This window comes from Idiotropiscis lumnitzeri, chromosome 11, assembly GCF_059441095.1.
Source record: "Idiotropiscis lumnitzeri isolate Australia: NSW breed Sydney's pygmy pipehorse chromosome 11, RoL_Ilum_1.0, whole genome shotgun sequence".
Lineage (NCBI taxonomy): Eukaryota > Metazoa > Chordata > Actinopteri > Syngnathiformes > Syngnathidae > Idiotropiscis > Idiotropiscis lumnitzeri.
In genome coordinates this window covers 5,437,496-5,463,665 of record NC_142401.1, presented here as the reverse complement: position 1 = coordinate 5,463,665, position 26,170 = coordinate 5,437,496, and the positions used below count along the sequence as shown (strand labels likewise).

At 40.5% G+C, this 26,170-nt stretch overlaps 5 protein-coding genes across 9 annotated transcripts; all 5 read right to left on the bottom strand.

Annotated features, from left to right (window-relative positions):
- Positions 1–5,322, bottom strand: pdhb (pyruvate dehydrogenase E1 subunit beta). The gene is made up of 11 exons (XM_088309924.1): positions 5,205–5,322; positions 5,067–5,126; positions 3,685–3,792; positions 3,285–3,347; positions 3,146–3,181; positions 2,873–3,063; positions 2,140–2,234; positions 1,942–2,052; positions 1,603–1,694; positions 1,338–1,479; positions 1–510 (listed from the first exon to the last, which is right to left on the bottom strand). Exons 1-11 carry the CDS (start codon positions 5,241–5,243, stop codon positions 365–367), a joined length of 1,083 nt encoding a protein of 360 aa, XP_088166050.1. The 5' UTR covers positions 5,244–5,322; the 3' UTR covers positions 1–364.
- Positions 5,323–7,217: 1,895 nt separating this feature from the next.
- pxk (PX domain containing serine/threonine kinase) lies at positions 7,218–17,088 on the bottom strand. Of its 2 annotated transcripts, XM_088309069.1 has the most exons (20): positions 16,944–17,088; positions 16,798–16,912; positions 15,383–15,433; positions 15,222–15,269; positions 13,842–14,028; positions 13,561–13,638; positions 13,409–13,482; positions 12,880–12,954; positions 12,672–12,776; positions 12,336–12,437; positions 12,102–12,263; positions 11,627–11,744; positions 11,473–11,551; positions 10,756–10,804; positions 10,571–10,648; positions 10,298–10,384; positions 10,142–10,205; positions 9,648–9,707; positions 9,054–9,083; positions 7,333–7,482 (listed from the first exon to the last, which is right to left on the bottom strand). In XM_088309069.1, the coding sequence occupies exons 2-19, from the start codon at positions 16,897–16,899 to the stop codon at positions 9,067–9,069; spliced, it is 1,536 nt and encodes a 511-aa protein (XP_088165195.1). In that variant the 5' UTR covers positions 16,900–16,912; positions 16,944–17,088; the 3' UTR covers positions 7,333–7,482; positions 9,054–9,066. The 2 variants fall into 2 exon arrangements, with proteins under 2 accessions (XP_088165194.1, XP_088165195.1); XM_088309068.1 differs by lacking the exon at positions 9,054–9,083 and having other exon boundaries at positions 7,218–7,482.
- Positions 17,089–17,910: 822 nt separating this feature from the next.
- On the bottom strand, positions 17,911–18,507 carry LOC148326975 (hydroxyacyl-thioester dehydratase type 2, mitochondrial-like). The gene has a single exon (XM_088309070.1). The coding sequence runs from the start codon at positions 18,505–18,507 to the stop codon at positions 18,037–18,039; it is 471 nt and encodes a 156-aa protein (XP_088165196.1). The 3' UTR covers positions 17,911–18,036.
- rpp14 (ribonuclease P/MRP 14 subunit) lies at positions 18,427–20,349 on the bottom strand. 2 transcript variants are annotated; one of them, XM_088309072.1, is made up of 6 exons: positions 20,232–20,349; positions 19,437–19,544; positions 19,281–19,365; positions 18,864–18,940; positions 18,723–18,801; positions 18,427–18,579 (listed from the first exon to the last, which is right to left on the bottom strand). In XM_088309072.1, exons 2-6 carry the CDS (start codon positions 19,517–19,519, stop codon positions 18,523–18,525), a joined length of 381 nt encoding a protein of 126 aa, XP_088165198.1. In that variant the 5' UTR covers positions 19,520–19,544; positions 20,232–20,349; the 3' UTR covers positions 18,427–18,522. The 2 variants fall into 2 exon arrangements, with proteins under 2 accessions (XP_088165198.1, XP_088165197.1); XM_088309071.1 differs by having other exon boundaries at positions 20,182–20,313.
- Positions 20,350–20,375: 26 nt separating this feature from the next.
- LOC148326973 (monoacylglycerol lipase abhd6-B-like) lies at positions 20,376–25,924 on the bottom strand. 3 transcript variants are annotated; one of them, XM_088310073.1, is made up of 10 exons: positions 25,764–25,924; positions 25,081–25,268; positions 23,984–24,104; positions 22,936–23,095; positions 22,275–22,388; positions 21,783–21,915; positions 21,403–21,560; positions 21,281–21,335; positions 21,046–21,146; positions 20,376–20,938 (listed from the first exon to the last, which is right to left on the bottom strand). In XM_088310073.1, exons 3-10 carry the CDS (start codon positions 24,100–24,102, stop codon positions 20,750–20,752), a joined length of 1,029 nt encoding a protein of 342 aa, XP_088166199.1. In that variant the 5' UTR covers positions 24,103–24,104; positions 25,081–25,268; positions 25,764–25,924; the 3' UTR covers positions 20,376–20,749. The 3 variants fall into 3 exon arrangements, with proteins under 3 accessions (XP_088166199.1, XP_088166202.1, XP_088166201.1); XM_088310076.1 differs by having other exon boundaries at positions 25,580–25,879; XM_088310075.1 differs by having other exon boundaries at positions 25,081–25,879.
- Positions 25,925–26,170: the final 246 nt, after the last annotated feature.

Here is a 26,170-nt window from a genome sequence, read left to right as displayed (position 1 = left end):
TAAGGGATGGAAGTGTTTTTTCTTTAATTGTTGTAACAGTCATTTACAGTGACAACATCCACGGATCACCAGAAAATAGTCTGGCCCGCTTTATGACTTCACCTCCCACTGCCTCAGCCAAACATTTTTTCAGGGAGGGGTGGGGGACAAAACCTAATCCTGTCCCAAATATTGCTGATATTTTATCTAATAAATACATGGATAGTTCATTTGGTAAACTAACAAGACATCTCCATCATCACTGTTGATTTCATTTTGAAGTGGAGGAAGGAGGAGGTGACCACAGCAGCGTTCCCTGCGCGTTCCAAACACTATTTACAAGGTGATTATTTTTTTCTTTTCCTAAAAACACATTTCCTGAACTTTACACATTGAGGGTCTTTTTGATGGAGAAGATGATGTCTTTTATCTGCGGCAGGCTGTTGTCCTCCAGGATCTTGGCATACGGCATAGGGATGTCCACGCCAGTCACTCTGGTGGCTGGAGCATCCAGGTAGTTGAAGGCGGGCCCTGAACATAGACAAAAACAAAAAACACAAAACAACATTCATGTACCGACAATAGAAGCAGGAAGAGAGATGGGGTTTCCTTCACAAATACTGCAGGGAACTTAAACGTTTCCTTGAGGAACTCCAATCTGTGTCCAATTGGAAGGATGTCAATGTGACTTTACACATAAAGATCAGGACTTTAAAAAAAAAAAAAAAAAAACACTATTCTGGAAGGATTTCTGCATTTTTTCCCCCTGGAAAAATAAATTTCAGACTTTTCAGTTTTTTTTTTGTTTAGAACCTTTTTTTTTATATCTACTTTTTTTAAGAAGAAAAAATTCACTTGTTTTCTGGAAGATTCATTTTTTTTCATTTTAGTTTTTAAACATTTATTTAGAATTTAATCAAGTTAATTTTTGTAAATGTTATAAAAATGTAGCAATAGACAATGATCCTAACAAATCCATGGCACCCAAAAAAATAAATAAAATTTTTTCTTGGAAAAAAAATGACTCGAGAAAAAAAAAAATTAACGACTCAAAAATTATTTTTCCTACATTCCTTTTCTTGGAAAAATAAATAAATGAAATCCTTAAAAGACAATGAAAAACAATACAGCCATTAGCCTAATCTTTATTTTATTTTTTGAGAAGTAAATCTTGAAATTATTTTTTTAACTTAGTTTTAAAGCTAATATTTACTTAATTTTAATGACATTAATTGTACTTAGTTGTTTTGCAATAACTAAGTTTTGATGCGTAATTTTTTACTTGTCTTTTTCCAAAGGTATCCATTTTTTAAATATATATATATATTTTTTTTTTAAGGCCAGACAATGTTACTCACCCTCCATGATTCTGGCGCAGATCTCGGCTCCAACGCCGAATTGCGGCCAGCCCCCTTCCACCGTGACCAAGTGGTTGGTCTTCATCACGCTGGTCTCGATGCTCTCCACGTCCATGGGCCGGATGGTTCGCAGGTTGATCACCTTGTTCATAGCACACAACAAATATTAGTGTTTTAAAAAAAAGGACAATTTATAAAAAAATAAATAAATGGGAAAAAAAAAAAAAAACTGCGCGCAGCAATCAGGACACTTTTACTTTCGTACCTCGCACTCGATTCCCTCCTTGGCGAGGACGGCGGCGGCGTCCAGGCAATGGCTGACGTAGCGAGAGTGCGACACCAAAGTCACATGAGAACCTGAGCGACACCACAAAACCGCACCAGACAATCAACAGAGGAAACAATAGTAAATGGCATAGCACGGTCATTTGTGAGGATAAACGTTGCTATTAGGATTAGCACAGAGAAATATTGACATTTGATATCATATTTGTCAGTGGAAGGAGTTGCACAAATCAGAGAATTTGGTTAAATAATAAAATAAAACAGGGAACTAAGCTAAAATAAAAAGGTAACAACTGCTGCGCGACTGGCCGATTCTCACCTTGCCTCTCCACTTTGGCCTTCCCGATGGGCACCGTGAAGTCTTTGGACTGGGCTTCGTCGGACATCTCGAAGGGGACGCCGTACATCAACTCGTTCTCCAGGAACACCACTGCACCGGCCATGAGACATGTCATTTTTTTTTTTAAATTAGGATTATTTTTATGAATTGCAATTTCGGTTTGACGACGGGACTCACCTGGGTTGTCGTCCCTGATGGCCGACTTGAGGAGGCCTTTGGCGTCCTCGGAGTTCCACGGACTCACCACCTTCAGACCCGGACAGTGAGCGTACCTGAGGACACCACAAACGCCACACAATATTTGAAATTTCATTTTTGTTTTCAATTATTTCCCTCTTTTGATTGATTTTTTTCACCACTTGAGTCTTTCAAGATTTTTTTTTTTTTAGAAAACCAAATACTTTTAACCACAGGAAAAAAAACATTTTTTTCAGTGATTCAAAACATTTACTACATTATTACTTGTTTTGTTTTTGAAAATTATACTTGTCTGGCTTTCAGAGATTTAAAAGAAAATGTTACTTTTTAATGAGCTTTTTTTCACCTGTTTTTTGTACATTTTTTGTGTACTCACTTTTTTGTAAAAACAATACTTTTTTTAAAATTGAAATGTTCACTTTCACTTTCTATTCCATCCATATACTTTTGTTTTTGATTAGAAAATATTACTTTTACTTTAGGTTAGGCAGTAGTGATGAGAGATTACAGTTTGATTGTTTTTTTTTTTCTTCTACTTTTAATCAGGGATTTGTTTTTATGTTATGGTGGGGATTATTTACTCGCTTTTCGTCTGGAATGATTTAATAAAAAGGCCTCCTAGGTTAGAATGGAAGCTCTACCAAACACAATCCAATGACAAAAGCCTTTGTCGCAACATCACACGTGTAACTGACAGAAAGTAGCAACGCACCAGGCGGCGAAGCACTGCGAGTGCTGCGCAGCGACGCCGGCCGAGGCGCCATTGGGCCCCCGGAAGACGATTGGCACCGACTGCAGCCCCGCCGACATGTAGTACGTCTTGGCCGCCGAGTTGATGACCTGGTCGATGGCTTGCATGGAGAAGTTGAAGGTCATGAACTCACAGATTGGCCTCAGGCCAGCCTGGAAGGGAAAAAACAAACAATATAGACTTCCTATTTGAGCTCAATAGAAGGAAAGCAATCCGGCATATGGAGACGCTCACCATGGCCGCTCCCACCGCGATGCCGGTGAATCCCATCTGGAACAAAAGATAAAACTCTCAAATACATCCTTGATTTCAAAATGTAATTATATCAAATTAAATGTCCTGTTGGTTCGGGATGCTCAACATAAGAACTTACCTCTGAAATGGGAGTGTCAATGATACGCTTGTCGCCGTACTTCTTCCACAGGCCACGACTCACCTACAAACAACACACAAATAATCGTTCAGTCAAATCAAAATGATGCCAGCCCCTCAATACGTTCCCCTTAAAAAAGTACAAAAATATATTTGGGCTGAAAAAAAAAGCATAAATATTGTATTAAATATGAAATACACAAACCAAATATAAGAAAACATCAATTGAAAAACTATTAAATAAAAATGTAAGACCAAAAAAAAAAAAAATATGATGAAAAAAAATGCGTAACAGAAAAAGAAATCGGATTATAAAAACACCCAATGAAAATAAGAATGTAAAAAAAATGCCCCCAAATATTTTTATGGCTTCACAACTCGTGAAGAGGACGCTTGCACACCTTGTAGGCACCGTCATATTGGGCCACTTCCTCGCCGAGCAGGAAGACGCGCTCGTCCCTTTCCAGCTCCTCGTCCAAGGCCTGGTTCAAGGCGTCTCGCACTGTCACCTAACAACACCAGAAGCCATTTTACAACAGAGGATTTCTAAATAAAAAAGGGTGCTTGATGATTTGACAAATTTTATTTGTAACAAGCATTTCTTTGAAGTCTTTAATTTAAAGGCTTGCCAACCTAATGAGTTGGTCACGACTTTTAACAACTTTTATACAGCTCCTCGAGACCGTTTTATTTTTAAAGCAACTCGTGCTTAATTCCGATTAAGTAACCGAAACATGAGTGGAATCATTTTCCCATTGTATATGACTGATGGAATGCAAAGATAGATTAATTGAGTGAAAATACAAATATGAGATAAGTACGCAAAAATACGAAGAAGAAAAAAAATGTGAGGAAAAATACAAACTTAGACAATACAAAACTATTTGGAGCCATGTTATAATTTCCCAAGACCTAGGCAAGCTACTTAAACGTAAAAAGCTGTGTTGTTCGGATGTAAAGCACAAATACTTGGTTGCTGTACCTGAGATTTTCCAGGTACAGGACAAGTGCTTGGGTGTTGTCAGCTCCAACAATAATTTGCGGTGCATGCATTAGCCAGAAAACCACCATATTATGGTGTACTTTTAAGGTGATAGCATAAGATTATTTCAGCAAAAGATTATTGTTACTAATGTATAATACTGTATTGTAATAAAGTGCTGCGAAATTAAACAATTTAAAAGTACAAAGTAGGCTTGCACGATATGCGGTTTGAACATCGCGATTGTGATGTGCGCATGCGCAATAGTCACATCGTAGGACGTGCGATGTTTCTTTTATTTTTTTAGAAGAGGAAACTTTTGGTTTTTTTTCATAAAAGCAGCACTCTACGCTATGCTCCACATTGTTGAGACTACACAGACCGCCTTGCTCACGCCCCCTGCTAGTTAGTCAACTAGAAAGAGTAAAAGAGCCACATAATTCATATTTAATAAGAAATCAGATCGCCTTTGTGCCGAAGGTAATATATAATGATATACAGGTATACGTTCATATAGTTGACTGGATAGCTTCAAATAGCATCACGCAGACACTATAAATCAAGTCCAATGAATAAAAAAAAAGTCGCAGTTGACACAGATTTGGCGACATCCCCTTCGCTTAACCACTAGGAGGGCAAGGGAAACCTTAGAAATATATAAATATTAGAGAAAGATGACCACCAGCATACGCCAAGGTGATAAAGTCACATTGGACGTCAAGTGCTGCAAACGTGCAATAAGGTCACACCAGATGTTACTTTAGTCGCGGTGACGTTAGCCTGCCAGCTGCTAACACTGACCTGAACCGCGGTCGGGGCGCTCCTGTGAAAGGCCCGTCGCCGCAGCACCGACACGGCATTCTGTGGGGCGTCAGAGACACGACATCAACTCTAAACATCACCATAACGACACATTTGGCGTATTTTATGTTTTCGTACCCTTCCGGAGCGGAAAACGGACTTTACGGACAGCGCCATCTTGAACCTGTCCTCTTTTTGCCAACTAAAGGGCGGGGCCGGGAGGAGGGAGATGAGAGTTCAACCAACCCATGATACGCTTTTTCTGCGGTGACCAGGAAGTGTGGTCACAGAAGGCCAATCAGAGCGGCGGTGTGTCATACGGGGGCGGAGTGTTATTCACACGCTCCAAGGGCACGCCAACGCTGTAACGTTAGTGCGCATGCGCAAGCGCAATTCAGTTGCATTAATTTAAAGTTCCCAAAAATTACCTATTACAATCTATTTAATAATTTTTATGAACATTAATTTATTTTTTCAGACATTTTATAGTATTTATTCATACGTCACTTTTTAAATATTTTCTTATGGTAATTTAAAAAAACACTAAAATGAGCATGATTTTAGATAATAAAGGACATCTTTATCTTTATCTTTAAAATACCCATTTTGTATAATTTACACATTTTATACTATCTTTATTAAACCTCACAACTGGCCTGGCCCATCGATTTGCTTTAAAACTCTAATACTGCCTTTGAGAACAAAAGTTTATCAAAGCACTGAAAAGAATGAATAATACTTTATGACTAATCTTCAAAAATGTGGGTGTGGGGGGGGGGAAGCAAAGACATTGTTTTTGATCAAGGCATCAAACACTATCTGGGACTTTATTGTTTATATTGATGTCACAAAATTTGCCTTTAAAGGGTAAAGTGCTGCAGAGGAACATTCGGCCACAATTCAAGTGGAATGCAACGGAGCGTAAAAAAACAAGCCAAAAAACATTCAAACAATCGCTGACGATTTGCACAAAAATGCCCTCACAATTCCAATGTGTAATCCTAAACACATTCAGACATTCAATAGGCACAAGGATCATATCATACACGTATGGCACAATAAAAGAATAACAGAAGCTCTGATGGTGCAAACCTTTTCATGACATGATAGTATTAAAAAAAAAAAGGCGTACAGGGGGAGTCGCAATTCTTGCAATTGACATTGTGCGCTAGCGCACAGTTGATGTGGTTTAGTTCAATTTGTCTTTATGTGCTCTTGAATTTCGAACAAATATAGAATTACTGAATGGAAAAATATGTACCTACAACTTTTCATTCTTTGTAGCCCCCAAAAGATTTTTGTGCTTGTTTTGCAGTTTCAAACAAAAAGACGCATACTTTCCATTGGATTAAAAAAAAGACCTCACCAAAATATATTAGTGCCTAATGAAACATAGATCGACATTTTGGGGGGTCATTTAAAAAATAATTTTTTTTTTGCCAACAATAATATAATTTTTTTTAGGCATTTTTTTTCTCCGGTTTAAAGCTATGAAGATAAACTCTTTAAATTGGACATTTCTGCACTGCATAAAGAAATATATATTTTTTCTATTACTTTTACTTCCCACCTTTGTTTTGGGACATACTGTGAGGAAATGCCAATAAAAACATGCATCTACAAATTTGGGGGATTTTTAAAAATAAAATATGAAGAAAATATTCTTTTTCTTTTGTATATTTTGGTTGACAAATTTAAATCGGAGATATATGCTTTCATTAGACAATTCCCAAAACATTTTTTAATGGAGAATTGTAAACTATATAAAAAAAAAAAGGAAAATTAAAATTCTTCCCTCGATTTACGAGGAACAATTTCTTTTGACGATCAAATCAGTGTGTGTGTTTTTGTCATCTCCCCCTCGAAACTGTGGATTTTTTTCCCAGGAAATATTTTCAAGCATACAAACAACTCGGAATTTTGGAAACGCTTTGTCGGGATAGGTCAAAGGGAAGATGATGTTCTAGTTGCAGGCTGGGAATCAGGAAGGCGCCATAACAACAGTTGTTTGGATCGAGAACAATCTGGAAAAAAAGCAGCTGGATGTTATCTTCACCACACAAGGTCAACGTTCACATTTCCAGCATTCGTAAGGATGGGAGCTCGTTTTTGGCTCTGTTCCCAATGTCCAAAAACAAACCCCGGGTAGGGATGTTCAACTAAACGTGTCGATTGCCTTGTGCGGGATTTGTCTTCACATGTCAGGGAGCCCTCTAGGACGACGGCGGTCAGAAGACGGGCCGGCTGCGGTCTTCGGTATGGGCCTTCTTCAGGTTGCCTTTGCTGAAGGCCTGGATGGAGCTCAGCAAGGCGGTGCGACCTGCGGGAAGGGGGGCGACCGTGGAGGAGGAGCATGAGGACGAGGAGGAGTAGGTGTCCAGCGCGGGAGGGGGAGGAGGTGGCGGCGGAGGACCACCTGGAGCCAAGGGGGACAACCAAAAAGACAGATAAGAGAACGGAAGAAACACGAGAAGAATGTTCACAAAGATGGACGAAAGGAGTTAGTCCTCAGCTCGTTTCACACCTGTCAACATTTACCCCCCACTTAGCAAGTCCACTTGAAACCAAAAGTTTGAAATCAGACTCAACTTTTCTGGAGCTCATCTTTACCTCCATGTAGCATGGAGCAAAAAGAAAGCTAATTTACAAGCTTTGGCGTTTTCAAGCTATAAAAGGTGTCTTCTGAACTAAAAAGGTGAAACATATTCAACAACCAAAAAGGAGGACCTTGATCATTTTACCTTCCGTGAAACAACCCAGTGATTGTTCACTCGTATGGCAGCAAAAGCTTATGACACAAAAGGACATTTGAAAAAAAATAAATAAATAAATAAAAAAGGCAGCATGCCAAGCGCCCAAGCAGACAGACGGACAAACAGATACTGTCGGTCACAATCTCCAATGACAAGATATCAGTTCAAATGGGCTTGTGTGACGTAACGTTGCTTCATTGCAGATTGTGAGGCTTCACAAAAAGCGTCCATACGGCGTCGGCTTCCGAGCAAGCTGCACTCGCACGCTCATCAAATTCTCATCGAGATTTCATCGAGCGCTCATTGGCTGCGTTGGGACTCTTTTGTTCGTTCCCTGCATCCTAATCACTATGGCGGGATTTATATATAGAACTTAGTCCACAGTCCAGTGGCCCAAAATGGCCACTACAAATTACTACTTCCTGATTAGGGAGTAAGAAATGAGTGACTGATTATCACCAAATAAGATAAGATAAGATTCCCTTTATTAGTCCCACAATGGGGAAATTCGAGATTCGAACCCAGGCCTCCTGGGGAGACTGGGACCGAAACGCGGCGCCTTAGACCACTACAAATAGCATTTTTGTTACTTTTTACAGCGGACGATCATCAGCAAAATGAAAAATAGTGTTGAGATACAAAACTGTTGCTATCATATATGTAAGAGGCGAGTGAGTACTTTACTGATTATTTATCCATTAATTGGCTAAAAATCAATCTTGCATTTTTTTTTTTTTTTTTTTTTAATCAACAACACCAGCACATAATACAAAAACAAAGTGCGTTTGAGGCGCAGGTCATATTATTGTCGTCCACTTGAGGTCACCATCCTCACATTCTACATTGTCGTATCTGTGACTTTGGAGTGGGTGTGGCAATAAAAGGCGGGACCTGGCCTGGTGGGTGACGTGGGTGCCGGTGAATGAGACTGTGGTCCGCTGTTGTGAACGCTGGCAAACGACTGTTAGCCAGTCTATCCTAATCATTTCAGTCCTATATCAAGTAATTTTACAACAGCACTGCAAAATGGCGACTGCATAATACAGAGCACTCCACACGCAGCCACCGAGTTCTCATTAGCATCCGTAAGGTTCGTTTGTGCTAACAGCTCTTGCTGGGAAGCTCGCAAGTACGACAGCTTTTTTTTTTTTTTTTTAAAGCCCACCAGTGATCCCCAAGACCGCCATCGCTATCATCATCATCATCAAGTTGGGAAAAAAAACTTTTACTTTACCCCAACGACATGGTCACAATGGAGCATGCTCTACGGTGGAGACGCACGGGATAGAGAGAGAGACCACAATTAAACGACCAATCAGGAGTGAGACAGCAACAAGAGGAAGACAGGAGACACCATGACAGTATCAACCGCTAAGGGCTTCTTTTTTTGCTTGTTTTTCTGCTTTTTTAAAAGTTTTTTTTTCTCCCAGATTTATCTCCATATACTTAGAAATTGCTTATTCCTGATTACACATGACAAAACATGAAACATTAAAAGTAATACAACAAACACACGCACGCACGCACACAGCGACTGTGACATTAGCTACATATGCTAATCTGGTCAGACAAAAATGATGACGAGTAAATTTTGTTTTTCTCATTACACTGAGTTCTGTGTCTGAACTTTGCCACTGGCATGCAAGAATTGTACCTAGGTGGATTTTTCGAGAGACCATATTGAATGTGTGGAACATATTTGTCGTCTGCTCGCTTGCGAAGAAGACAATCTGCCGACACGAACGTCCGAGATAAAAATACTTGATAAAAGGAGGAAGAGGACAGACAAGAAGTAAGACGGCGGGGTAAGGTGGACGAACGAACCGACCTGTGGTTGGCGGCGGCGTGGGGGACGAAGGACACGTGGGAGGAGAACTGGCGCCGGAGCCTGAAAAAAAAAAAAAAATCAATGACAAAAAAGTTCATTAATTCCAATTTTTGCAGATTTGATTTCACATTTTAAATAATTTGTGTACAATTTCATAAATTCCTATTGAATTGATTTGATACCTGTGTATTAAAAAATGTTTCATTGAATTAATTCATTTAATTGATTTTTATAAATTACATGGGTGTAATTAGAAAATTGTATAATTTTATTGACTTGACACCTTATAATGAAAATGTTGTTTTTAGTGTCTATTTTAATTTCACCTATTAATTCCTTGAAATCATTTCAATCACCTATTTTAATTTATATTATATTAATAGAATTCTGGCAGAGAAAAAATCGTAATCATTACAGTTTAAAACTGGCTTCATTTGATTGTTAATTATTTTTCCTCTCCAAAAACCTAACCCATAAAAGAAGAGTTTACCCACCAGAGTTATTGTTGTTCCTCACAGAGACGTCGTCGTCGTTTTCACACGTCGACTGCCTGCACTTCTGCAAAGGACCCACAACGTTACGTAACAAGCGTGCTCCTTGTTCCGTTTCAAGTCATGTGTTAAGACAACAGAAAGTGGATGTCGTCGTACCTTCCTGGCCAGAATCTTCCTCCTCTTCCTCTCCTCTTCAGAGCCGTGATGGGACCGCGCTCTGGTCAACCTCTTGTGCTGGTGCAACTTTCAGCAAAACAAAGATGACAAACCACATAATTTGTAAGAATCATGTTACACAGGAGCGGCGCGCTCCAATGTGTCCGAGCGAGGGAATATATGTCACGAATACGACACGAGAATGTCACGAGGGTAGAAATGGTTGTGAGAAGCGACGAGAGGATTTTTGCTTCCAGCTCAAGATCAACTCACTAGTTTCTGCTCCTCCTGCAGACGTTTCTCAGCACGCTCCTTGGCCGCCTTCAGCGCTTCTTTCAGCCTGCTCGGCACCTGGATGGTTGCACGAGAAGTACAGCGGCGAAACATTGTACACAATGTCGAATGTAATTATTATATTTTATTATCGAGTGTGTGCATCACAAGCCAACGTCTTTTACCCTGATCTGCGTTTTCTCAGAGTGCGGTAGTGGAACGTCACTGAACAGCCTGCACCAAAGCAAACAGGAAAAATGTTACATGTTACCAAAAACAGCATTCTATACCGTACAGAAGCATGCTACATACTGTAAGAAGCATGTTACATGATATACACACTACATGCTGTACTAGAGGTGTAAAAATTCATCAATTGACAACAAAACACCACATTAATTGAAAATTATTTTGTTAATCCATTCAATCATTTAGAGACTTTGTTGAATTCAATTTATAGTCCAAATCCTCTGAATTTCAGCCACTCATCAGTAAATAGTCCCCATTTTTCCGGAGTTCTCCTTGAAAGCTGACTGGGCTTTGTGTTTAATTAAATTACATAATATGTGCACAAAAACTGCGTATGCTAAGGAAAACATTTAAAAAAAAAAAAAAATTCTACATTTTTTGGACAAGTTCAGGACTGCAGCTGAATCAAGAAGAATTTATATTTGTGCATTTATACACGGTCAATTTGAAATAATGTCCTATTTTTTTAATAAAAGGATGGAAATTCATTGATTAAACAAAAAATAACAATTTCTACAATAATAAAACTGAACTGTACGTAATATTAAAACACACTTGTAGTTGAAACACAATATTTAAACATCTGAGATGCTGTAAAAAAATTAAATAATACATTCTAAACACGTTACATTGTAGACCAAAAGAAAACTTACGGAGTCTGAATGAGCTGCGACACTGTTGGCATGCCTGACTTGCAGGCCTCAGTCGACAAGATGGACTGCAGCACCGACACTAAACACACACGCACACACACACACGCATTAGAGTGGGCACACACACTAAGATTGTGTGAGTGTTCGTACTCACCCACAGCCGTGTAGGGGATGTCAGGATAATTGTCCACGGGGACGTTGTCAGGCGGTCGGCCATAAGTGATCTCGTAGAGTAAATGTCCAAAGCAGAAGACGTCCATACTTTCGATAGTCTACACAAAAACAAACATTACCAATTCAGTTTCCAAATAGGTTTCCGCACGCTATAAACGTCTATGCAGTGAATGATTTGTCCCATGATATGTGAAAATTTGCAATAGAGATCACCAAAAAAGGTTTTAAATTACAGTTTTATGCCTCCCATACATCGTAATATATTTATATCTATTAAAATACTTTTTTTTTTAAAGTGGCTGCCTTGATTTGTCACTCTTGAATTTTACCGTGAAACTGAATCATCTACCTCTAATTTGATTTCTTGGAAACCATCGCCTCAAATGTACCTAAAGTTGATATTTTTGTCGTATTAAAAATGGACGCCATAGCGTGGGAACGCTGTAAATACATACATTAATCTTCCTGAAGTGTATGACGGCGGGTCGCAGGGCCGCGGGAACTCCCAGCAGGCCGTTCTCCACGTCCGTCAGGCGACACACGCCCTGCTCTAACATCACGTTGGAGGCGTGCAGGTGGCCAAAAAAAAGCCCGCCGTCGTGGAGGAGGCGAAGGCCCTGAACACACACACACAAATAGTTGACGACAAGTGAGTGTCTGCGTGTGTACGCGTATGCGCGTGAACGGACCTCCAGTATCTGTCGGCCGTAGAGTTTGATCTGCGACAGTTCGAGGGGCTGACTCTTCTTGGGGTTGCCGTACTTTTTCAGGTAGTTCTCTCTGGGCTTTACCTGACACACAAACATTGACAAATACAATATTATTATATACACAATTATTATACACAAACATTTTAGCGCATAAGTTGATTTAGAAAAACTTTATTGAGGCAGTTAATGGGAGTGGAAATGCTTTTTTTTCCTGCAATGATTGACAGGTGTCATGAACACGCCCGTCAAGCACTCGTGAGTCAGCAGAAGACGTCTAACGCTGCGTTCAGGAAAACTGGGAATTGTGAAGCTTACCTTGCAGATGTGGTCGCGCAGGGTGCCGGCTTCGCTGAAAGGTCGGATGAGAAGCGCCGAAGACTCGCTGGTACTGGAGAACAACAGCGGGCAAAAGAACGAACTCTGGAAAGAAGCGATGGCGCGCTTAGGAATCCGGTTCGCATGAAAGTCAGCCAAGGCGGGATGGACCATCATGGAGGCATCCCATAATATGAAGCGTACATACAGAGAAGCTAGTGAGGAGCTTCATGATCGACTGCAGGTCTTTGTCAGACAGGAACATGTCAGGGCCCAAGTCCACCTACACGCACATTAACATCGGACAGTGTTTAATGCTTTTCAAGTCAGACAAATTCTGATGGAAAGTTCAGCCAATAGACATAATAATGTGAAAAGAGAGTTGCTCTGCCAACGACACAGAAGGAGCAGCACATTGTCTATTGAATTGTAGTAAAACATGTGGCAAAATGGTGTAATTTTTACATTGGATGTGATCAAAATATGCTTTTCAAAATCTACAATATTGTTTTAAATAAAATATTGAACTACATTTTTTTTTATTTTGGGGGGGTTGGAATGGATTAATGGCATTTTTATTGATTTCAATGGTGAAAGATGAATTGAGATGTGTGTTTTGACTTACAAATGTGGTCAGGAACAAATTCAACTTGTATCTCAAGGCACTGCTGTATTAATATATAATACTGCGCATCTTTCAAATGAACAAAAATGTGTAGTTGTTGTGTGGCACTCACCCAGCTAAGCAGGAACCTCTCCTTGGCTTGTTCTTTGTTTTTGACCAGGAAATACTTTTTCCTGATCCGCCAGCCTGTAAAAAAGAAGACCGTGTTATCCGAGTACTGCTACAGAGCCTGACGAGCACTTTGCAACCACGGCGGCGGCATACCGATATCACTGAGGGGCTCCATCACCACCCACTTGGGATCTGAGCGGAAGAACATGGAGACCTGCTGCAGGGCGATCTCTGAAAGACAAAGACAAACACACAAAAACATTGCAGGTGTTTTTTTGATTGTTGGTTTTAATACAGGCCAGCATTCAACATAGATGCAAGTTTCATTAGCCCGCCTATGGCATTTCACATTGTGCATTAGCGTTAAGTTAAAATGCACCATTGTACTTCCTCAGGGGGAAAAATGTGAAAAAAGAAAATATACAGGAACCCACCAGTGTAGTTGGCAGCATAGTTGTTGGGGTCCAGGAATTTCTTGACGGGCAGGGCAGCGCACAGCAAAGGATGCTGGGTAACGGCGTCCAGATAGGCCTGCAGGCCGCGCTGCCTCTCGGCGATGAACTCGCGGTCCATGTTGCCGATCAGCTTCTTGGGCGGGAGAGGAAGGCTGACACCACATACCTGCGGAGTGCAAGCACACACTGAGTTGTCTTGTTGTTTTTTTTAACCGCGCTTGTACGCAGCTTTGCCACGAGAAACAGGAAGTGAGCGGGAAAAACCTCAGCAGAAAACCTTGCGGTATCCTGTTATGAGACCACTTCAAAGGTCAAAGGCAGAACCTCCTCCCCATTCGGTTCCCATATTCGTCACATTTACTTTAGCGTTGACATGTTTTTTTTTTCCACTCTTGCAGCTGATTCATGATGTGAAAAAATAATAATGTATATTTATATAGACAATATTATCTGTGTATGTACACAGTGAAATTTGCTGTTGAGGCAACAAATTTGTTTACGTGCATTATTTTGGTATAGTGATTAAATAATCAGAATACAGTATTATTTTTCATAACAAATTGTACAATAAAAAAATCTTTAAAAAAACACAAACAAATTAAGCCCCAACAACGATTAATCTTCATTATTGAGGCATATATCTAAAAAATGTTATACATATATATTACAAATATGTATTCATTAGGAAAAGCAATGTCTTTAGTTTACATTGTGTATTTAGCATAATTGGTTATTTTATCATATGACAAATATTTCTACATTACAAGCAAAATAGAATAAACAAAAATCTATGCAGCTTTATCGTTCGTGAATGTATTTGGTTTAACATTAAAAAATATGAAAGGTTAAAATACAAACCTAAATGAAATGTCTTTTTAGCTTCACTGATAATGTGTGTTTTAATATTAAACAAATAAATACAAAAAATGCAATTTTAACTAAATGTAATTAAGTTTGTATTCACCAAATAATAATTTACAAAACATTTTAATACCAATATTTCAAAACTATTTAAATAGTAATATCAATTTAGCTTCTTTTTTTTCTTTTTTTTTTAACTTTCAATCACAGCTCTCTTAGGCTCCAGATGATGGATGGATGATTTAAGACAATTGCATATTAAAGTATATAAATAATATATACAGTAGCTTTATTGTTTATGCATGTTGATTAATACAATTAACACTTCATTTAGTAATATGCCTGCACAAAACTCTAAATATGCTTCTTATTGAGCTTGTACTAGCAGTGCAGCATCACACAGTGTGCACATTTTAGGAGTTTGTCCCCCCAATCGCTTCATAAAAAGCACAAAAACAAGTTATCAAATTTTAAATCACAAGAGATAGACAAACTCACCAACAGGCTGTTGTTGAGAAAGTCAAAATCACTGTAGCGCCGGATGACCTGCGACACAAACACGCTCACACTTAGTGGAAGTGAAAAATGGGCTGTGAGTGGTTCTTTTTCTCCAAATGGATGGAAAACACATTTTTCAAGTTCTTGATGGATGATCTTACCTGCCAGCTGTTCTCCGAGGACACTCCCCTCTGGACTCGGATGATATACTCCTATTTGCACATAAAGCAAAAAGAGACATTATCAAAGAGGTGAGGCTCTTTTTTGTTGGTCCCTCTATGGCATTTTGTATTGTGAGTTGGCATTAAGCTAAACTTTTGTAAGACGCAGCTTGGAATATATTGCGTTATGGATGAAGTCAAAAGAATAAAGAGTGCTTTATTCAGCTCTTGGGGAAATTTGATTAGGGATAAGTAGATTCAATTGCAGCCAATCTGTCAAAACAAAATAATTCTACTATTTCTGTGGAAGTTAATGCTGGAGGACAACAAATGGGCAGGGGAAAATGTTTCAAAGCGTGTTTAGTATGTGAAGAAATAAAGCAAATCCCAGAATAAATTAGGGAAATTAAATTGCGAAAAATAAGTACCGAAAAGCTTGGTTTGAATTATGTTCCTGTAATTTTTCCTTAGGCTTTAGCGAATTGGGTGGTTGAGTGTGTTTGCGTTGTGTGTTGACAATTCATTTTTATCCCTTCCGCGCAGCGTTCCTACTGAATTCCATTAGTTGGTGTGCCTAATGAAGTGGCCTTCCGGTATTTACAAAAAAATGAAAATCATCAAAACACGTCATCAACATAGCAATAAGCAACAGCCGTTTTCCTTTCGTCACATGTTCGTGCTCATAAAAACATTGGTGAAAGACATCCGCTGAACGTTCGGGTGAGAAAAACAAACATCGGCTGCCAGTGCGAGGTTAGGTTGGCATTTGGCATTAGCATGCTAAGCTAACTGTCAGCCTCAGCTGATCCGAGCCGGAATCTTGTCAACAACAAACAGCCAGCGCGTGTGCCCATTATCGGACACAGGAAACTACGCGGCTCGTTTGATGTAAGCCAAAAAACGAGGAAAGCTCGAGAAATTGCAGCAATAAAAATCAATGGGCCATGAGTCACAGTCAGCGTGTAATTTCTTTTCACATTTCTCCAGAAGCTCACAGGAAATTGCTTCATCACGGTGGCGGTAATTCAACCACAGTCGCGAAAAAAAAGAAGAAGAAAAAAGAAATACACATGCGGTGGGGAACGTTATTTTTTCGGGTTTTCCAGTTGGAATAAGGCCGCTTTTCACGGCATTGTCGACGACGAATTGTCCGGTAATGGAACCAGGTAATCCAGGGACGAATGTCATTTCACAGTTCTGGATAAGAACAGCGTGTCCAATAAGTGGAACAGGTATCGCGCCGATTAACGTCACTTTCCGCGGCACTGACAGCGACGAACGTGTCCAATAACGGAACCGGTGAAGCTGGAAAACTGTTTTGTCCCGGTGCGTTCGCCTGAGCCAATCGCCCATTTGTGTTGCACAAGACACGGATACTCGGGTGACTTTCGCACCGGTAAAAAGAGGACGCTCACCGTGTGGGACTGGAGATTCTGGCTCGCTTCGACAGCCGCAGTCAGCGGGACGGTGTCGTCCAGGAGTACCCGACCGGGGGTCGGTTTCGCCAGGAAAGACATCCCGGACTTCGGGAGGAAGATAAGCGGCGAAAGCCCAATGCGGGTGCCAGTGGCTGTCGGCGTATCGTCGCCTGAAGAGAGACGCTGGAGTGAGGCTGGAGAGACCAAGGAGTTTCGCTTCAGCGTAATGAAAAATCAACGCTGCTTCGTTGGTTGAAATAAGACCTGACCTGAGGTTGAGCAATCGTGGGACGGACGCACTACCGCCACCTATAGGAGAGAGGCAGAAGCCAATATAAACAGAAGAGGAAAAAAAATCAAAACAGTACGTGGTAGACGTTTAATGACTTAAAAAAACGTTACATTAAATTGCATTTAAAAGCGTACAAATATACAATGACGTCAATTATTCATTAACATATGTAGTCTTCATTTGCACATTTGATACATGAACTGTATTAAAAAACGTGTATATATGGATTCTGCCCCCTTCCCAAAAATAAAACGAAACAACCACTGGTGTTTTTCGAATTTAAGAAAAATCTCTCAAAACTCACAATTTTTTTAAATACGTGTATTTCATTAGCTGGTGACAGCATGAAAACACTAGAACAATACAACCTTGCTGGGATGGGGCATAATGTTTATAACAACAAAATCTGCACTTTACAAGAGACAAAGAAACGGCATGTTTGGTGAGTGGTTGACTTCGTCTCATCAACAAGAGCAATTTTGCAACACTTTTGATTGGTCAATAAAAAACATGAACACATACACATTTACTGACCAATATTGTAGTTTGTGAAATGTATAACAAATTTTTACATAAGTTTCATCCCGATGCCATGCGTCAATCTTGAATTTGAAGTCAGAAGTCATAGACAGTTGTGGCAATCATATGCTAAAAGTTAAGTTTCCAACTACTGTTCAATTTGTGTAAATGGACTTGTTGGGTAACAAATGTTAAATGTGAAAATTTGCAATTCCAGTAGAGATTTCCTGCCAAGATGAAAAGAACAAATCCATTCAGCAAGAAACAAGAATAAGACACACTCCATAGAAATAGTTGTATTGTATTGTATTTATTAGCTTAAGTAGGCAACATAAGATAATGCACAAGGCCAGCTGAGACGTATACCATCCAATATCAACACCAACAAAAATGAACAATAACAAATGTCCCTAAAAAGCATCAATTCACTTCACTTGCTGATCCTCAGGCATCATAACCATCACCTCCCCTTCCATCACCACCTTGTCCTTGACCGAGCATGTCACGCCGATGAATGCGAACGACATCTTGATCTTGCGCACTTCTGCTTCGGCCAGCACTTCCTCGCCGATGAAGAGTGGTGCCGGGAAGCGGATCTCCTGGTAGAGGAAGACGCATCCGGGGCCCGGCATTCTGGTGCCCAGCACGGCTGATATCAGCCCGTTGATGAGTACACCATGGACAACGGGGGCCTCGAAGGCAGTGGAGGCAGCGTAAGTGGCGTCCAGGTGGAGCGGGTTGGTGTCGCCCGTCAGCTCGGCGAAAAGCTCCACGTGGCGGGCCGAGAAAACTTTGGTGAGGGAGGCGCGCTGGCCCACGTGGAGCCGCGCCGCCGTCACAGTCGTCAAGACGGTGGAGGACAGCAAAGTTCTGACTTGACTCCACATGGTTCTCATGAGTTGTCTGCTGTGTCAATCCAGCTCCAGCTCGTGGCTGTTTCCAGTCAGCGACAGCAGGAATGGCGACACCTGAGTTTGTGGAAATTACAAACAAAAGAAAATTATACATTGTATAAACAAACACTAGTCAAATTTTTGTGTCAAGTTTTGGTCCCTTGCCCCCAGAAATAACGTCTGTGAGAGCCGTAAAAGCAAGAAAGCAGGTGACGTACCTCCAGCACTCGAAAGGCGCAGCTCTGCTTGTTGTAGAAGCCCAGCAGTGTCAACGAGCTCCACAGCTTCACCAAACCACTAGAAAACAAAAAGAAAGTAAACAAGAGAAACACACTCTCTTTACACTTGGACTTCCTCACCTTTTGGATACGCGCAGGAAAGCAGTGGAGGCGTCTTCGTCATACTTCAGCACATCAAAGTGTAATGCAGCACCCACCTGAAGCATAGAAATGCACATCAATAATAAACACAGCAGATTTTGCAGAGTACAATTGGTTCTTATATTGCTCAGGTCATCTTGTTCGTTTAGTGAAAGCATAGCGGGGAGAGTCTCTGTCCTCAAAATTAAAGAGTGCAATCAGCGAAGGGCGATTGTTACTGCCAATGGCCTCTCAAAATATTCACACCCTTTCCTAATTCTCACCAATTATTTGTGGCTTATCGCTTGTTTCTTGACAACCAATGTTTTTGCGGTTCAATAAAAAACTAATATCAAATATATTGAACGTAGCGCATCAAAACTCAATACTGGGTCACAGTTGTGTGGTGTTTATTACCTCTCCATGTAGACTTTTCAAGCCAGAGATGATGAACTGCTTCAGGTCAACTGCACTGACTTTGGTCGACTTGTCCTCCAACACACTTGACGAATGACACAAATTATAGTTGTCATGAAGTAGCCACATTCAGACTCAATAACGTTGCTGACTTACAGGCAGACTTTCATGTACTGATATGGAGCGTTCTTCAACACGATGCTTTGGTAAGCAGGCTTGTCCTTGCTCTCGGGGTTCATCCTATCCCAAGCATTAGTCGATGTGCTACAACAAGTATTAAGAATCATTTAAAATTACTTTAATACAAAATCAACACGTGGATTTAAAAAAAAAACATATCCCAAAAATAGCTATTGACGCCCCAGTCAAAAAAAAATATTTGGGGGTATTCTTTCTATTTTTATTTTCAGAAAGTGACGAATATGCCAAACGAGTTGAGCTCAGAGCGTCTAGCAGATTGATGATCGACAACGTGGATTCGTCACTATTTTACTCATGTATCACACAAGGAAAAAATGTGCATTTTATAACCTCTATATTGTTCGCATCGCCTATATTTGTAATTACAAAACATTATTACAAATTACATGCGCTATTATATGGTTTGCAAGCGGCGACGAGTGCCTTCATTTAGGTAGTTAAGCGTCGCAAATGTTCATTGCGTACAAGCATTAGCGGTGTCTTCCGTCAACTATTTACATGCTAGATGAGTGAGATATGATTAAATCTGACAAATGACACATTTCAAAAGCCCACTTTTAGTTTTCTTTCGTCACATTAGAGCAAGGTAACAGCGAGGTCAAACAGCGGGTAAAGGCGACAGTTAACATAAAACAAAACTGAGTTTTCAGGTTGTGGCAATTTTTGGGTAGTAAAATGTGTTTTATGTTGAAAAACTTACCTAGTTATTTTGGTAGTTTTAAGAAATACAAGATAGTTTTGAATACTTGCTTTCAATTTGCGCCTGCAGGACCCTTTTCTTCTTCATGTAACGTAATGGTGGTTAGCATCGCCAACCACTGCCCCCTATCGCGCCTGGCCGCGAATGACAGTGAGTTGTCACTCCCCAAAAAAAGTTGACATTCGCCACAATAATTGAAATTATAGTTCTTTAATGCAAGCATAAAGTCACGAAATTTATTTGCTGTTAATGGATACACTGTTGTATAAGTAAAAAAACTAAAGCAATAGCTGCATTTAAAACAGACACAAATACTTTTGATAGATTGCTCATCCTACATTCTATCTTTGTTGAGGTTTAAAAGTCTGCTTCCACATCTGGAAAATAAACAACAATTACATAAAAAATTCAGCTAGAACTGCATTAAAAAAAACATTGAAATGTTAAAACAATGTATAGTTCCAATACATTTGTACAGTATAATGGATGTATTTTCTTTTCATTTACAATCATGTATTCTAAACAAATTGAATCAGTTATTTGATTTGTATTCTACAATAATCAATTTTCAATTCAGGAAACTTTTTTCTCCGCATCCTTTGTTGTGGACGTCCTGCGCAGACAGGAACTCCACAACAAGCTGTGCCGCTTTCCTGGGCCTCTCCAGCGCTATGGTGTGGCCACAGTCGTCCAAAAGAAACAGCTGACTGTTTGGCACCGCTGCCTGCAGCGCAGATGCCCCGGAAACATCCAGGACCTGCAACGACATCAAACGTACCACCAAGAAGAGTCAAGTCACAAAAAAAAATAAAAATTGGAGGCGGCTTAGAGTTGTGTATTTTTTTTTCCAGTCAGTGTTTATACCTGGTCATGCTTCCCCCAAAGGATTTGCAAGGGTGACGAAATCAAATGTAGATTTTCTTGCAGAGAGTGACGAGACTTCTCCTCAACCAGCTCCATGAACACTTACATACATACATACACACACACACACACACACACACACACCCCGGCACACAAACACAAAAAAAAAAACACAGAAGTTAGCAACGCATCAAGCCTATGCATGTGAAAGTTGAAAGCGTGCTGGTGGACGCACATTCTCTGTAAAAGTGGTTGTGGTGAATCCTGTTGTCCAGGAGGCCGCGCAGGACCTGGTAACAAAAACGCATCCAAGGTGACCACGCATGTTTGGTGGTGGCCATGTTTGTAGTTCTTTACCCGCCGCGGCAGCTTGAGGGGTTTATGGCAACAGAGGCGCAACATGTCCTCCAGCTCCCGCGGACTGGACGGAATCAGAGGGTGGGTGGAACCCTCTGGGTTGTTCTCCATCTCTCTCAGACGGGTGATGAATTTGGACTCAGTGGGATACACTAAACCTGGAGGAGGACAAATTTTTATGAATAAGGAATGACTAAGGTCGGAGGGTCGAGGCCGAATGGCCGGCCAGATTGCGGCTGGAGGGCGGGGGACTGACTGGCAAAAAAGGGTCAAGTGCCCAGCTCTGGTAGTTTATTAACATTTATGACGGGATACCGTATCACACAAGCTCTGTGTGACAGGGGCTGAGGTTCCAGTGGTGTGTCAGGTGTCCATTTTACCTGAGGGGCACATCAAGGTCACGCCAGACAGGTACGTTGGGTAAGTGGCAGCATACACCCCCGCTACGTTGCCCCCCATGGATGTTCCCACGAGGTGAAAGGGTCTTTTGTCCAGGCCAATGCTTTGCACAAACTGAACACAGAAAAAGACAATATATAAACGTGCAATCTTTGCATTTGGGCCGATCTGTTCAGTGCCATTCCAGAAAGATTATTATAGTTCATGAAAACTGACAAAATCAAAAAAAGCTATAATAAAAAACAATGTAGATGGAATAAAAAAGAAAATTCTTTAGAAAAAAATAAAAAAACGAACGGAAACTACATCTTATGTTTATGTCTTTGTTAATTAATATCATACATGAGCTTCTGAGGTTTAATTGAAATACATTTGTGTAATATTGCCATACGTCTATCGCTACAGTAGAAGGAAGGTAAGCTTTTTGAGATATGCAATATTGCACAATCGCACACGCTACTAAGCACACGCACCTGATGGATTCGGGCAACCTGACCCTGAATACTGTAGTCCTCGGACCCAGTGCGGCTGGTCCCCTCATGTCCCGGCATGTCCACGCACAACAAATGCTGCTCAACGGGGATGTACTGGTAACGAAAACAAACACACCAAGTAAACATTTTAGCTCATCGAAAAATACTTACAAACATCAGTTCTTTTCTTTAGTATAAATTTGTTTCAACGCTACAAATTCCAGTTTGGTTGCACAACGCGCAGCTTGTAAATCAACCTCAGATATAATTTTTATGTATTGCTTGTAGCACCTTTGTTTTCTTTAATAGGATAGTCTTTCTACAGCACAGGGTATCGCCGTTTCTTAAAGTCCATTTAAAGTGAAACTAAATACGTCTCGTAAATTTGACACCACAGAGAGAAGTGTTGTTAACGAGCCCGCCAAATATGAAAAATCACCAAGCATACAAACTACTCTATGGATGGCATTTAGGCACTCACAGCCAACAACAAGGCGCTCTAAAGCGCCCACACCAGCTCAAAGCGCCGGCTCGCGCGCTGGCAGTCAAGTCAGACTTCTAAAAGAAAAAAAATTCCAGTTCTCATTCTCCGGCCTTTTAATGCGCTGCGTGCGCACACTCACAGCTGACAACGAGGCGCTCGTTCACAGGTGTCTGTTACCTTGATGAAGGGCAACCACATGTCTTTGGAAGCAGAGAAGCCATGCAGGAGCAGTAAGGATGGCATGGCGCCCCCTGGCCTCCCGCGGGTGAAACAGCAGAAGCGGTAGCTGCCACTGTACGAGTAGCGGACCACCAGGCCGAGCTTGAGGCGCATGAACCTGTCGGATACAGATCATATTGACAGTTACAAAAATACCAGCTTCTAAGTCTAATATTTCTGGTTCCCCATTTGGGAATTGGTCTCAGAATATAATTTTGGGCAGGACTTACTTACAAATATTTACTTTGTTTTTTGGTGCCATACAAGATGGAGCTAAAGCACTGGCTACCTGCAACTCAAACGGAAGCAGCGCTTTTTTGAGGATAAAAATGTACAGCATCTCGTCATGACACCCTTGTGACCATCTCCAAACAGATGGGGTGGCTTACGACAGCGCTATAAAACAAACAAATAACCAAAAGACATGCTGCTTGAGGCAGATTCACTCCCGTTTTACAACTAGATAGAATCTCAATTAGACTCTTGCAGACAGACAGAGGTCTCGCCGCAAGGCGTCTTAACCATTGTCGTCTTGCATTCCAAAGAAAATTATAACATTTATGGAGCATGAATAATTGTGTGTTTTTTTCCCCCACCCCAACTGAGGTTAGTGCAGTCCACTTGATGAATCCTGCTCGGTTTGAGGCTAAATAACTTCAAAGACCATAACAACAGTCCAGTTGCAATTGATTCAATGCCCTGAGAAGTCAATGACAATTAATAACATGACAAACTCTTTCTCTGTGGTTGGTAAATCATCAAATCAGACTACAAGCCACCAGGCTATTACGTGACAGTGACTTGACAAACGCACACTGTGTGTGGGTGTTGGATTCCACCTCATGCGGAACAAAGTTCACATTTCAGGGGAATTTAAGGCTCGCTTTCAAGTGAGAGCCAGTTTTATGACAGCGTGTAATATGAAACGTCACAAATCCTTTGCAACTAATTGTACATTTTCTGCTCAAAATACACCTAAAGTAACTTTAGTTGTTCACATGCTCACCAGTTATAAGCCTGGATGATCATACCGGGCCAGAGCCACATTGTCGAGAAGAAAGCCAAAACGGGAAGCGCCATGACGGTCCCGACAAGCGCCGTCGTCTCGGTGACGCTCTCATCCATTGCTGTGGGGCAAAAATCACATTAATATTGTAAAACATTGCAATCTGTTGCCTAACAGAAATGTACATAAACCTTATTCAATGCAAATTTACCAACTTAAAATCTGAGCAATTTAAGATCCACCTGGTCATGATACTGCAATCAAATTTGGTCGTGATCGGATCAGTTAATGGAGGAGTCCATTAACTCGTTCACTGACTAAACTTGTCTGACTTCCAACTTGGCATTTTTCTTCCTCGTAATACAAGTGCCAAGCCAAGATTCACTGTCTAATCTTTATCTTCTACTCAAAAGCTGTGCATGTCTCAAATCCAAAGCAATGCAGTGACGCCATCTACAAGGTCATTACAGTGGTTTAGAAATTAGAATTTTAACAAACAAGTTGGGCAAGACCATCTCGTCCATGACTAGCTTCTGATTAATATAATTGACTGCATTGCCTTATTAAGGCTTGCATTACTTCAAATATTGACTCTCCCACACTTACTCAAAAGCTTTAAAATTCTACATCCACCATCTGCCGACTAACTTTTACTTTCGGATTGTATTCCGTTTACTGGGACCAAATATTGTCTCCTTGGAGTAAAATGTACTCTACCAAATTTGCCGTGTACATTTAAAACTAATGCGATCAATCGCCTAAGAGGAATGATCTTTCTAGGACAAAGGTGCAACGACGTGATTACGTCATCAGGTGCGTGCAATTTGCGTAAAATGCTATTATGAAATGTGGAAATTCATCGTTGGTGATTAGTATGAAAAGATTGTTTTGAATTTACGATGCAATCAATAAAAGGGATTTCATACCGATTGAGAGAAAAAAAATAAAGATTACGCTCCATGTCACTTTGCAATGTAAACATTACGCAAGTACAGCAAGTGAATATAGGCCACCAAGTATTTGCTATCTGATGTTAGCCGCTAGGCTGTTTAACAGTAAATATTAATTAATATATCAATGTTTTGGAAGGCGCTTACCTGTCTGCTTCGACGAGTCACCGGTAACTGTCAACAGAGAAGGAAATGTCCTCCTCTGGCTCCTCCATTCGGTCCGCTATCTCTCCTCCTCTTCCTCCATTTCGGTCTCTTCCTCTTTCAGAAAATTACTCAATCGCCTTTCATCCACATTTAAAGGGCAAGTACAATGCACAAGCCTGTGGCGTTCACTGAGGACGAAAAGTGTTGGAAACGACACTAAAAAGGCAAATACTGTACGTTGACAGACCGTGGAGCGTTCACTCACTACCAAAAATAATGGAGACGAAATCATTTATCTGCGACCTTTTTTACAGATTAATCCAACAAATGCAAAGAACATAACGAGACGGGGATTTTAAAAAAGTAGGATTATCTACAAAATCTATATTCAATACATTATCCTAGGTGCTAATTCACACGAGGGTCTCGGGCGTGCTGGAGAATTCACACTCACAATGACAACGAGGGACTATTAATTTATAGCAGTCTGTTAACCTACCATAAAAGAAAACACACTTTAAATTGTGAATCATGGGGGGAAAAAAGCATGGCGTCCTTCCCATAATCTTAGTTATGTAAACGAATTATTACAAGTACACATCTGATGTTCTCTATATTTTCCATCAAAACCAAAAAGTACAAAACTCTTCCAAAATAGCACGAAACATTTCAATATAACTTACAAAAATTGGTGACACTAGAAATATTTCCATTACTACATTCGCTGACGACGGGAGATATGGTGACGAAACCGTTCATCGGCATTTAATGCGTTGAACAACCGTGCTGCGTTCAAAGGCAACGGGTAATGTTAGCAGTAACATCCTTTGGATAAACAAGATAAAGCGAGCTGCGTTCAGTGACTGTTTGAAAAAACACAACACAGAATAACGTGCGCTCAAAAAAAAATGCCTCCACCCGATGGCGCCACCACATCAGCATCAGTGTTGACGTGAATGATTCAGTCATCTCAAATTCATGACCTCAGTGAACATTCCCGGATCCCAGTGCGTGAAAATACTAGTAAATGTCTCATTTAGGAGCTAAAAATATCCTTAAATTGTGCTTTCTTTGCCTGGTGATGTAACTG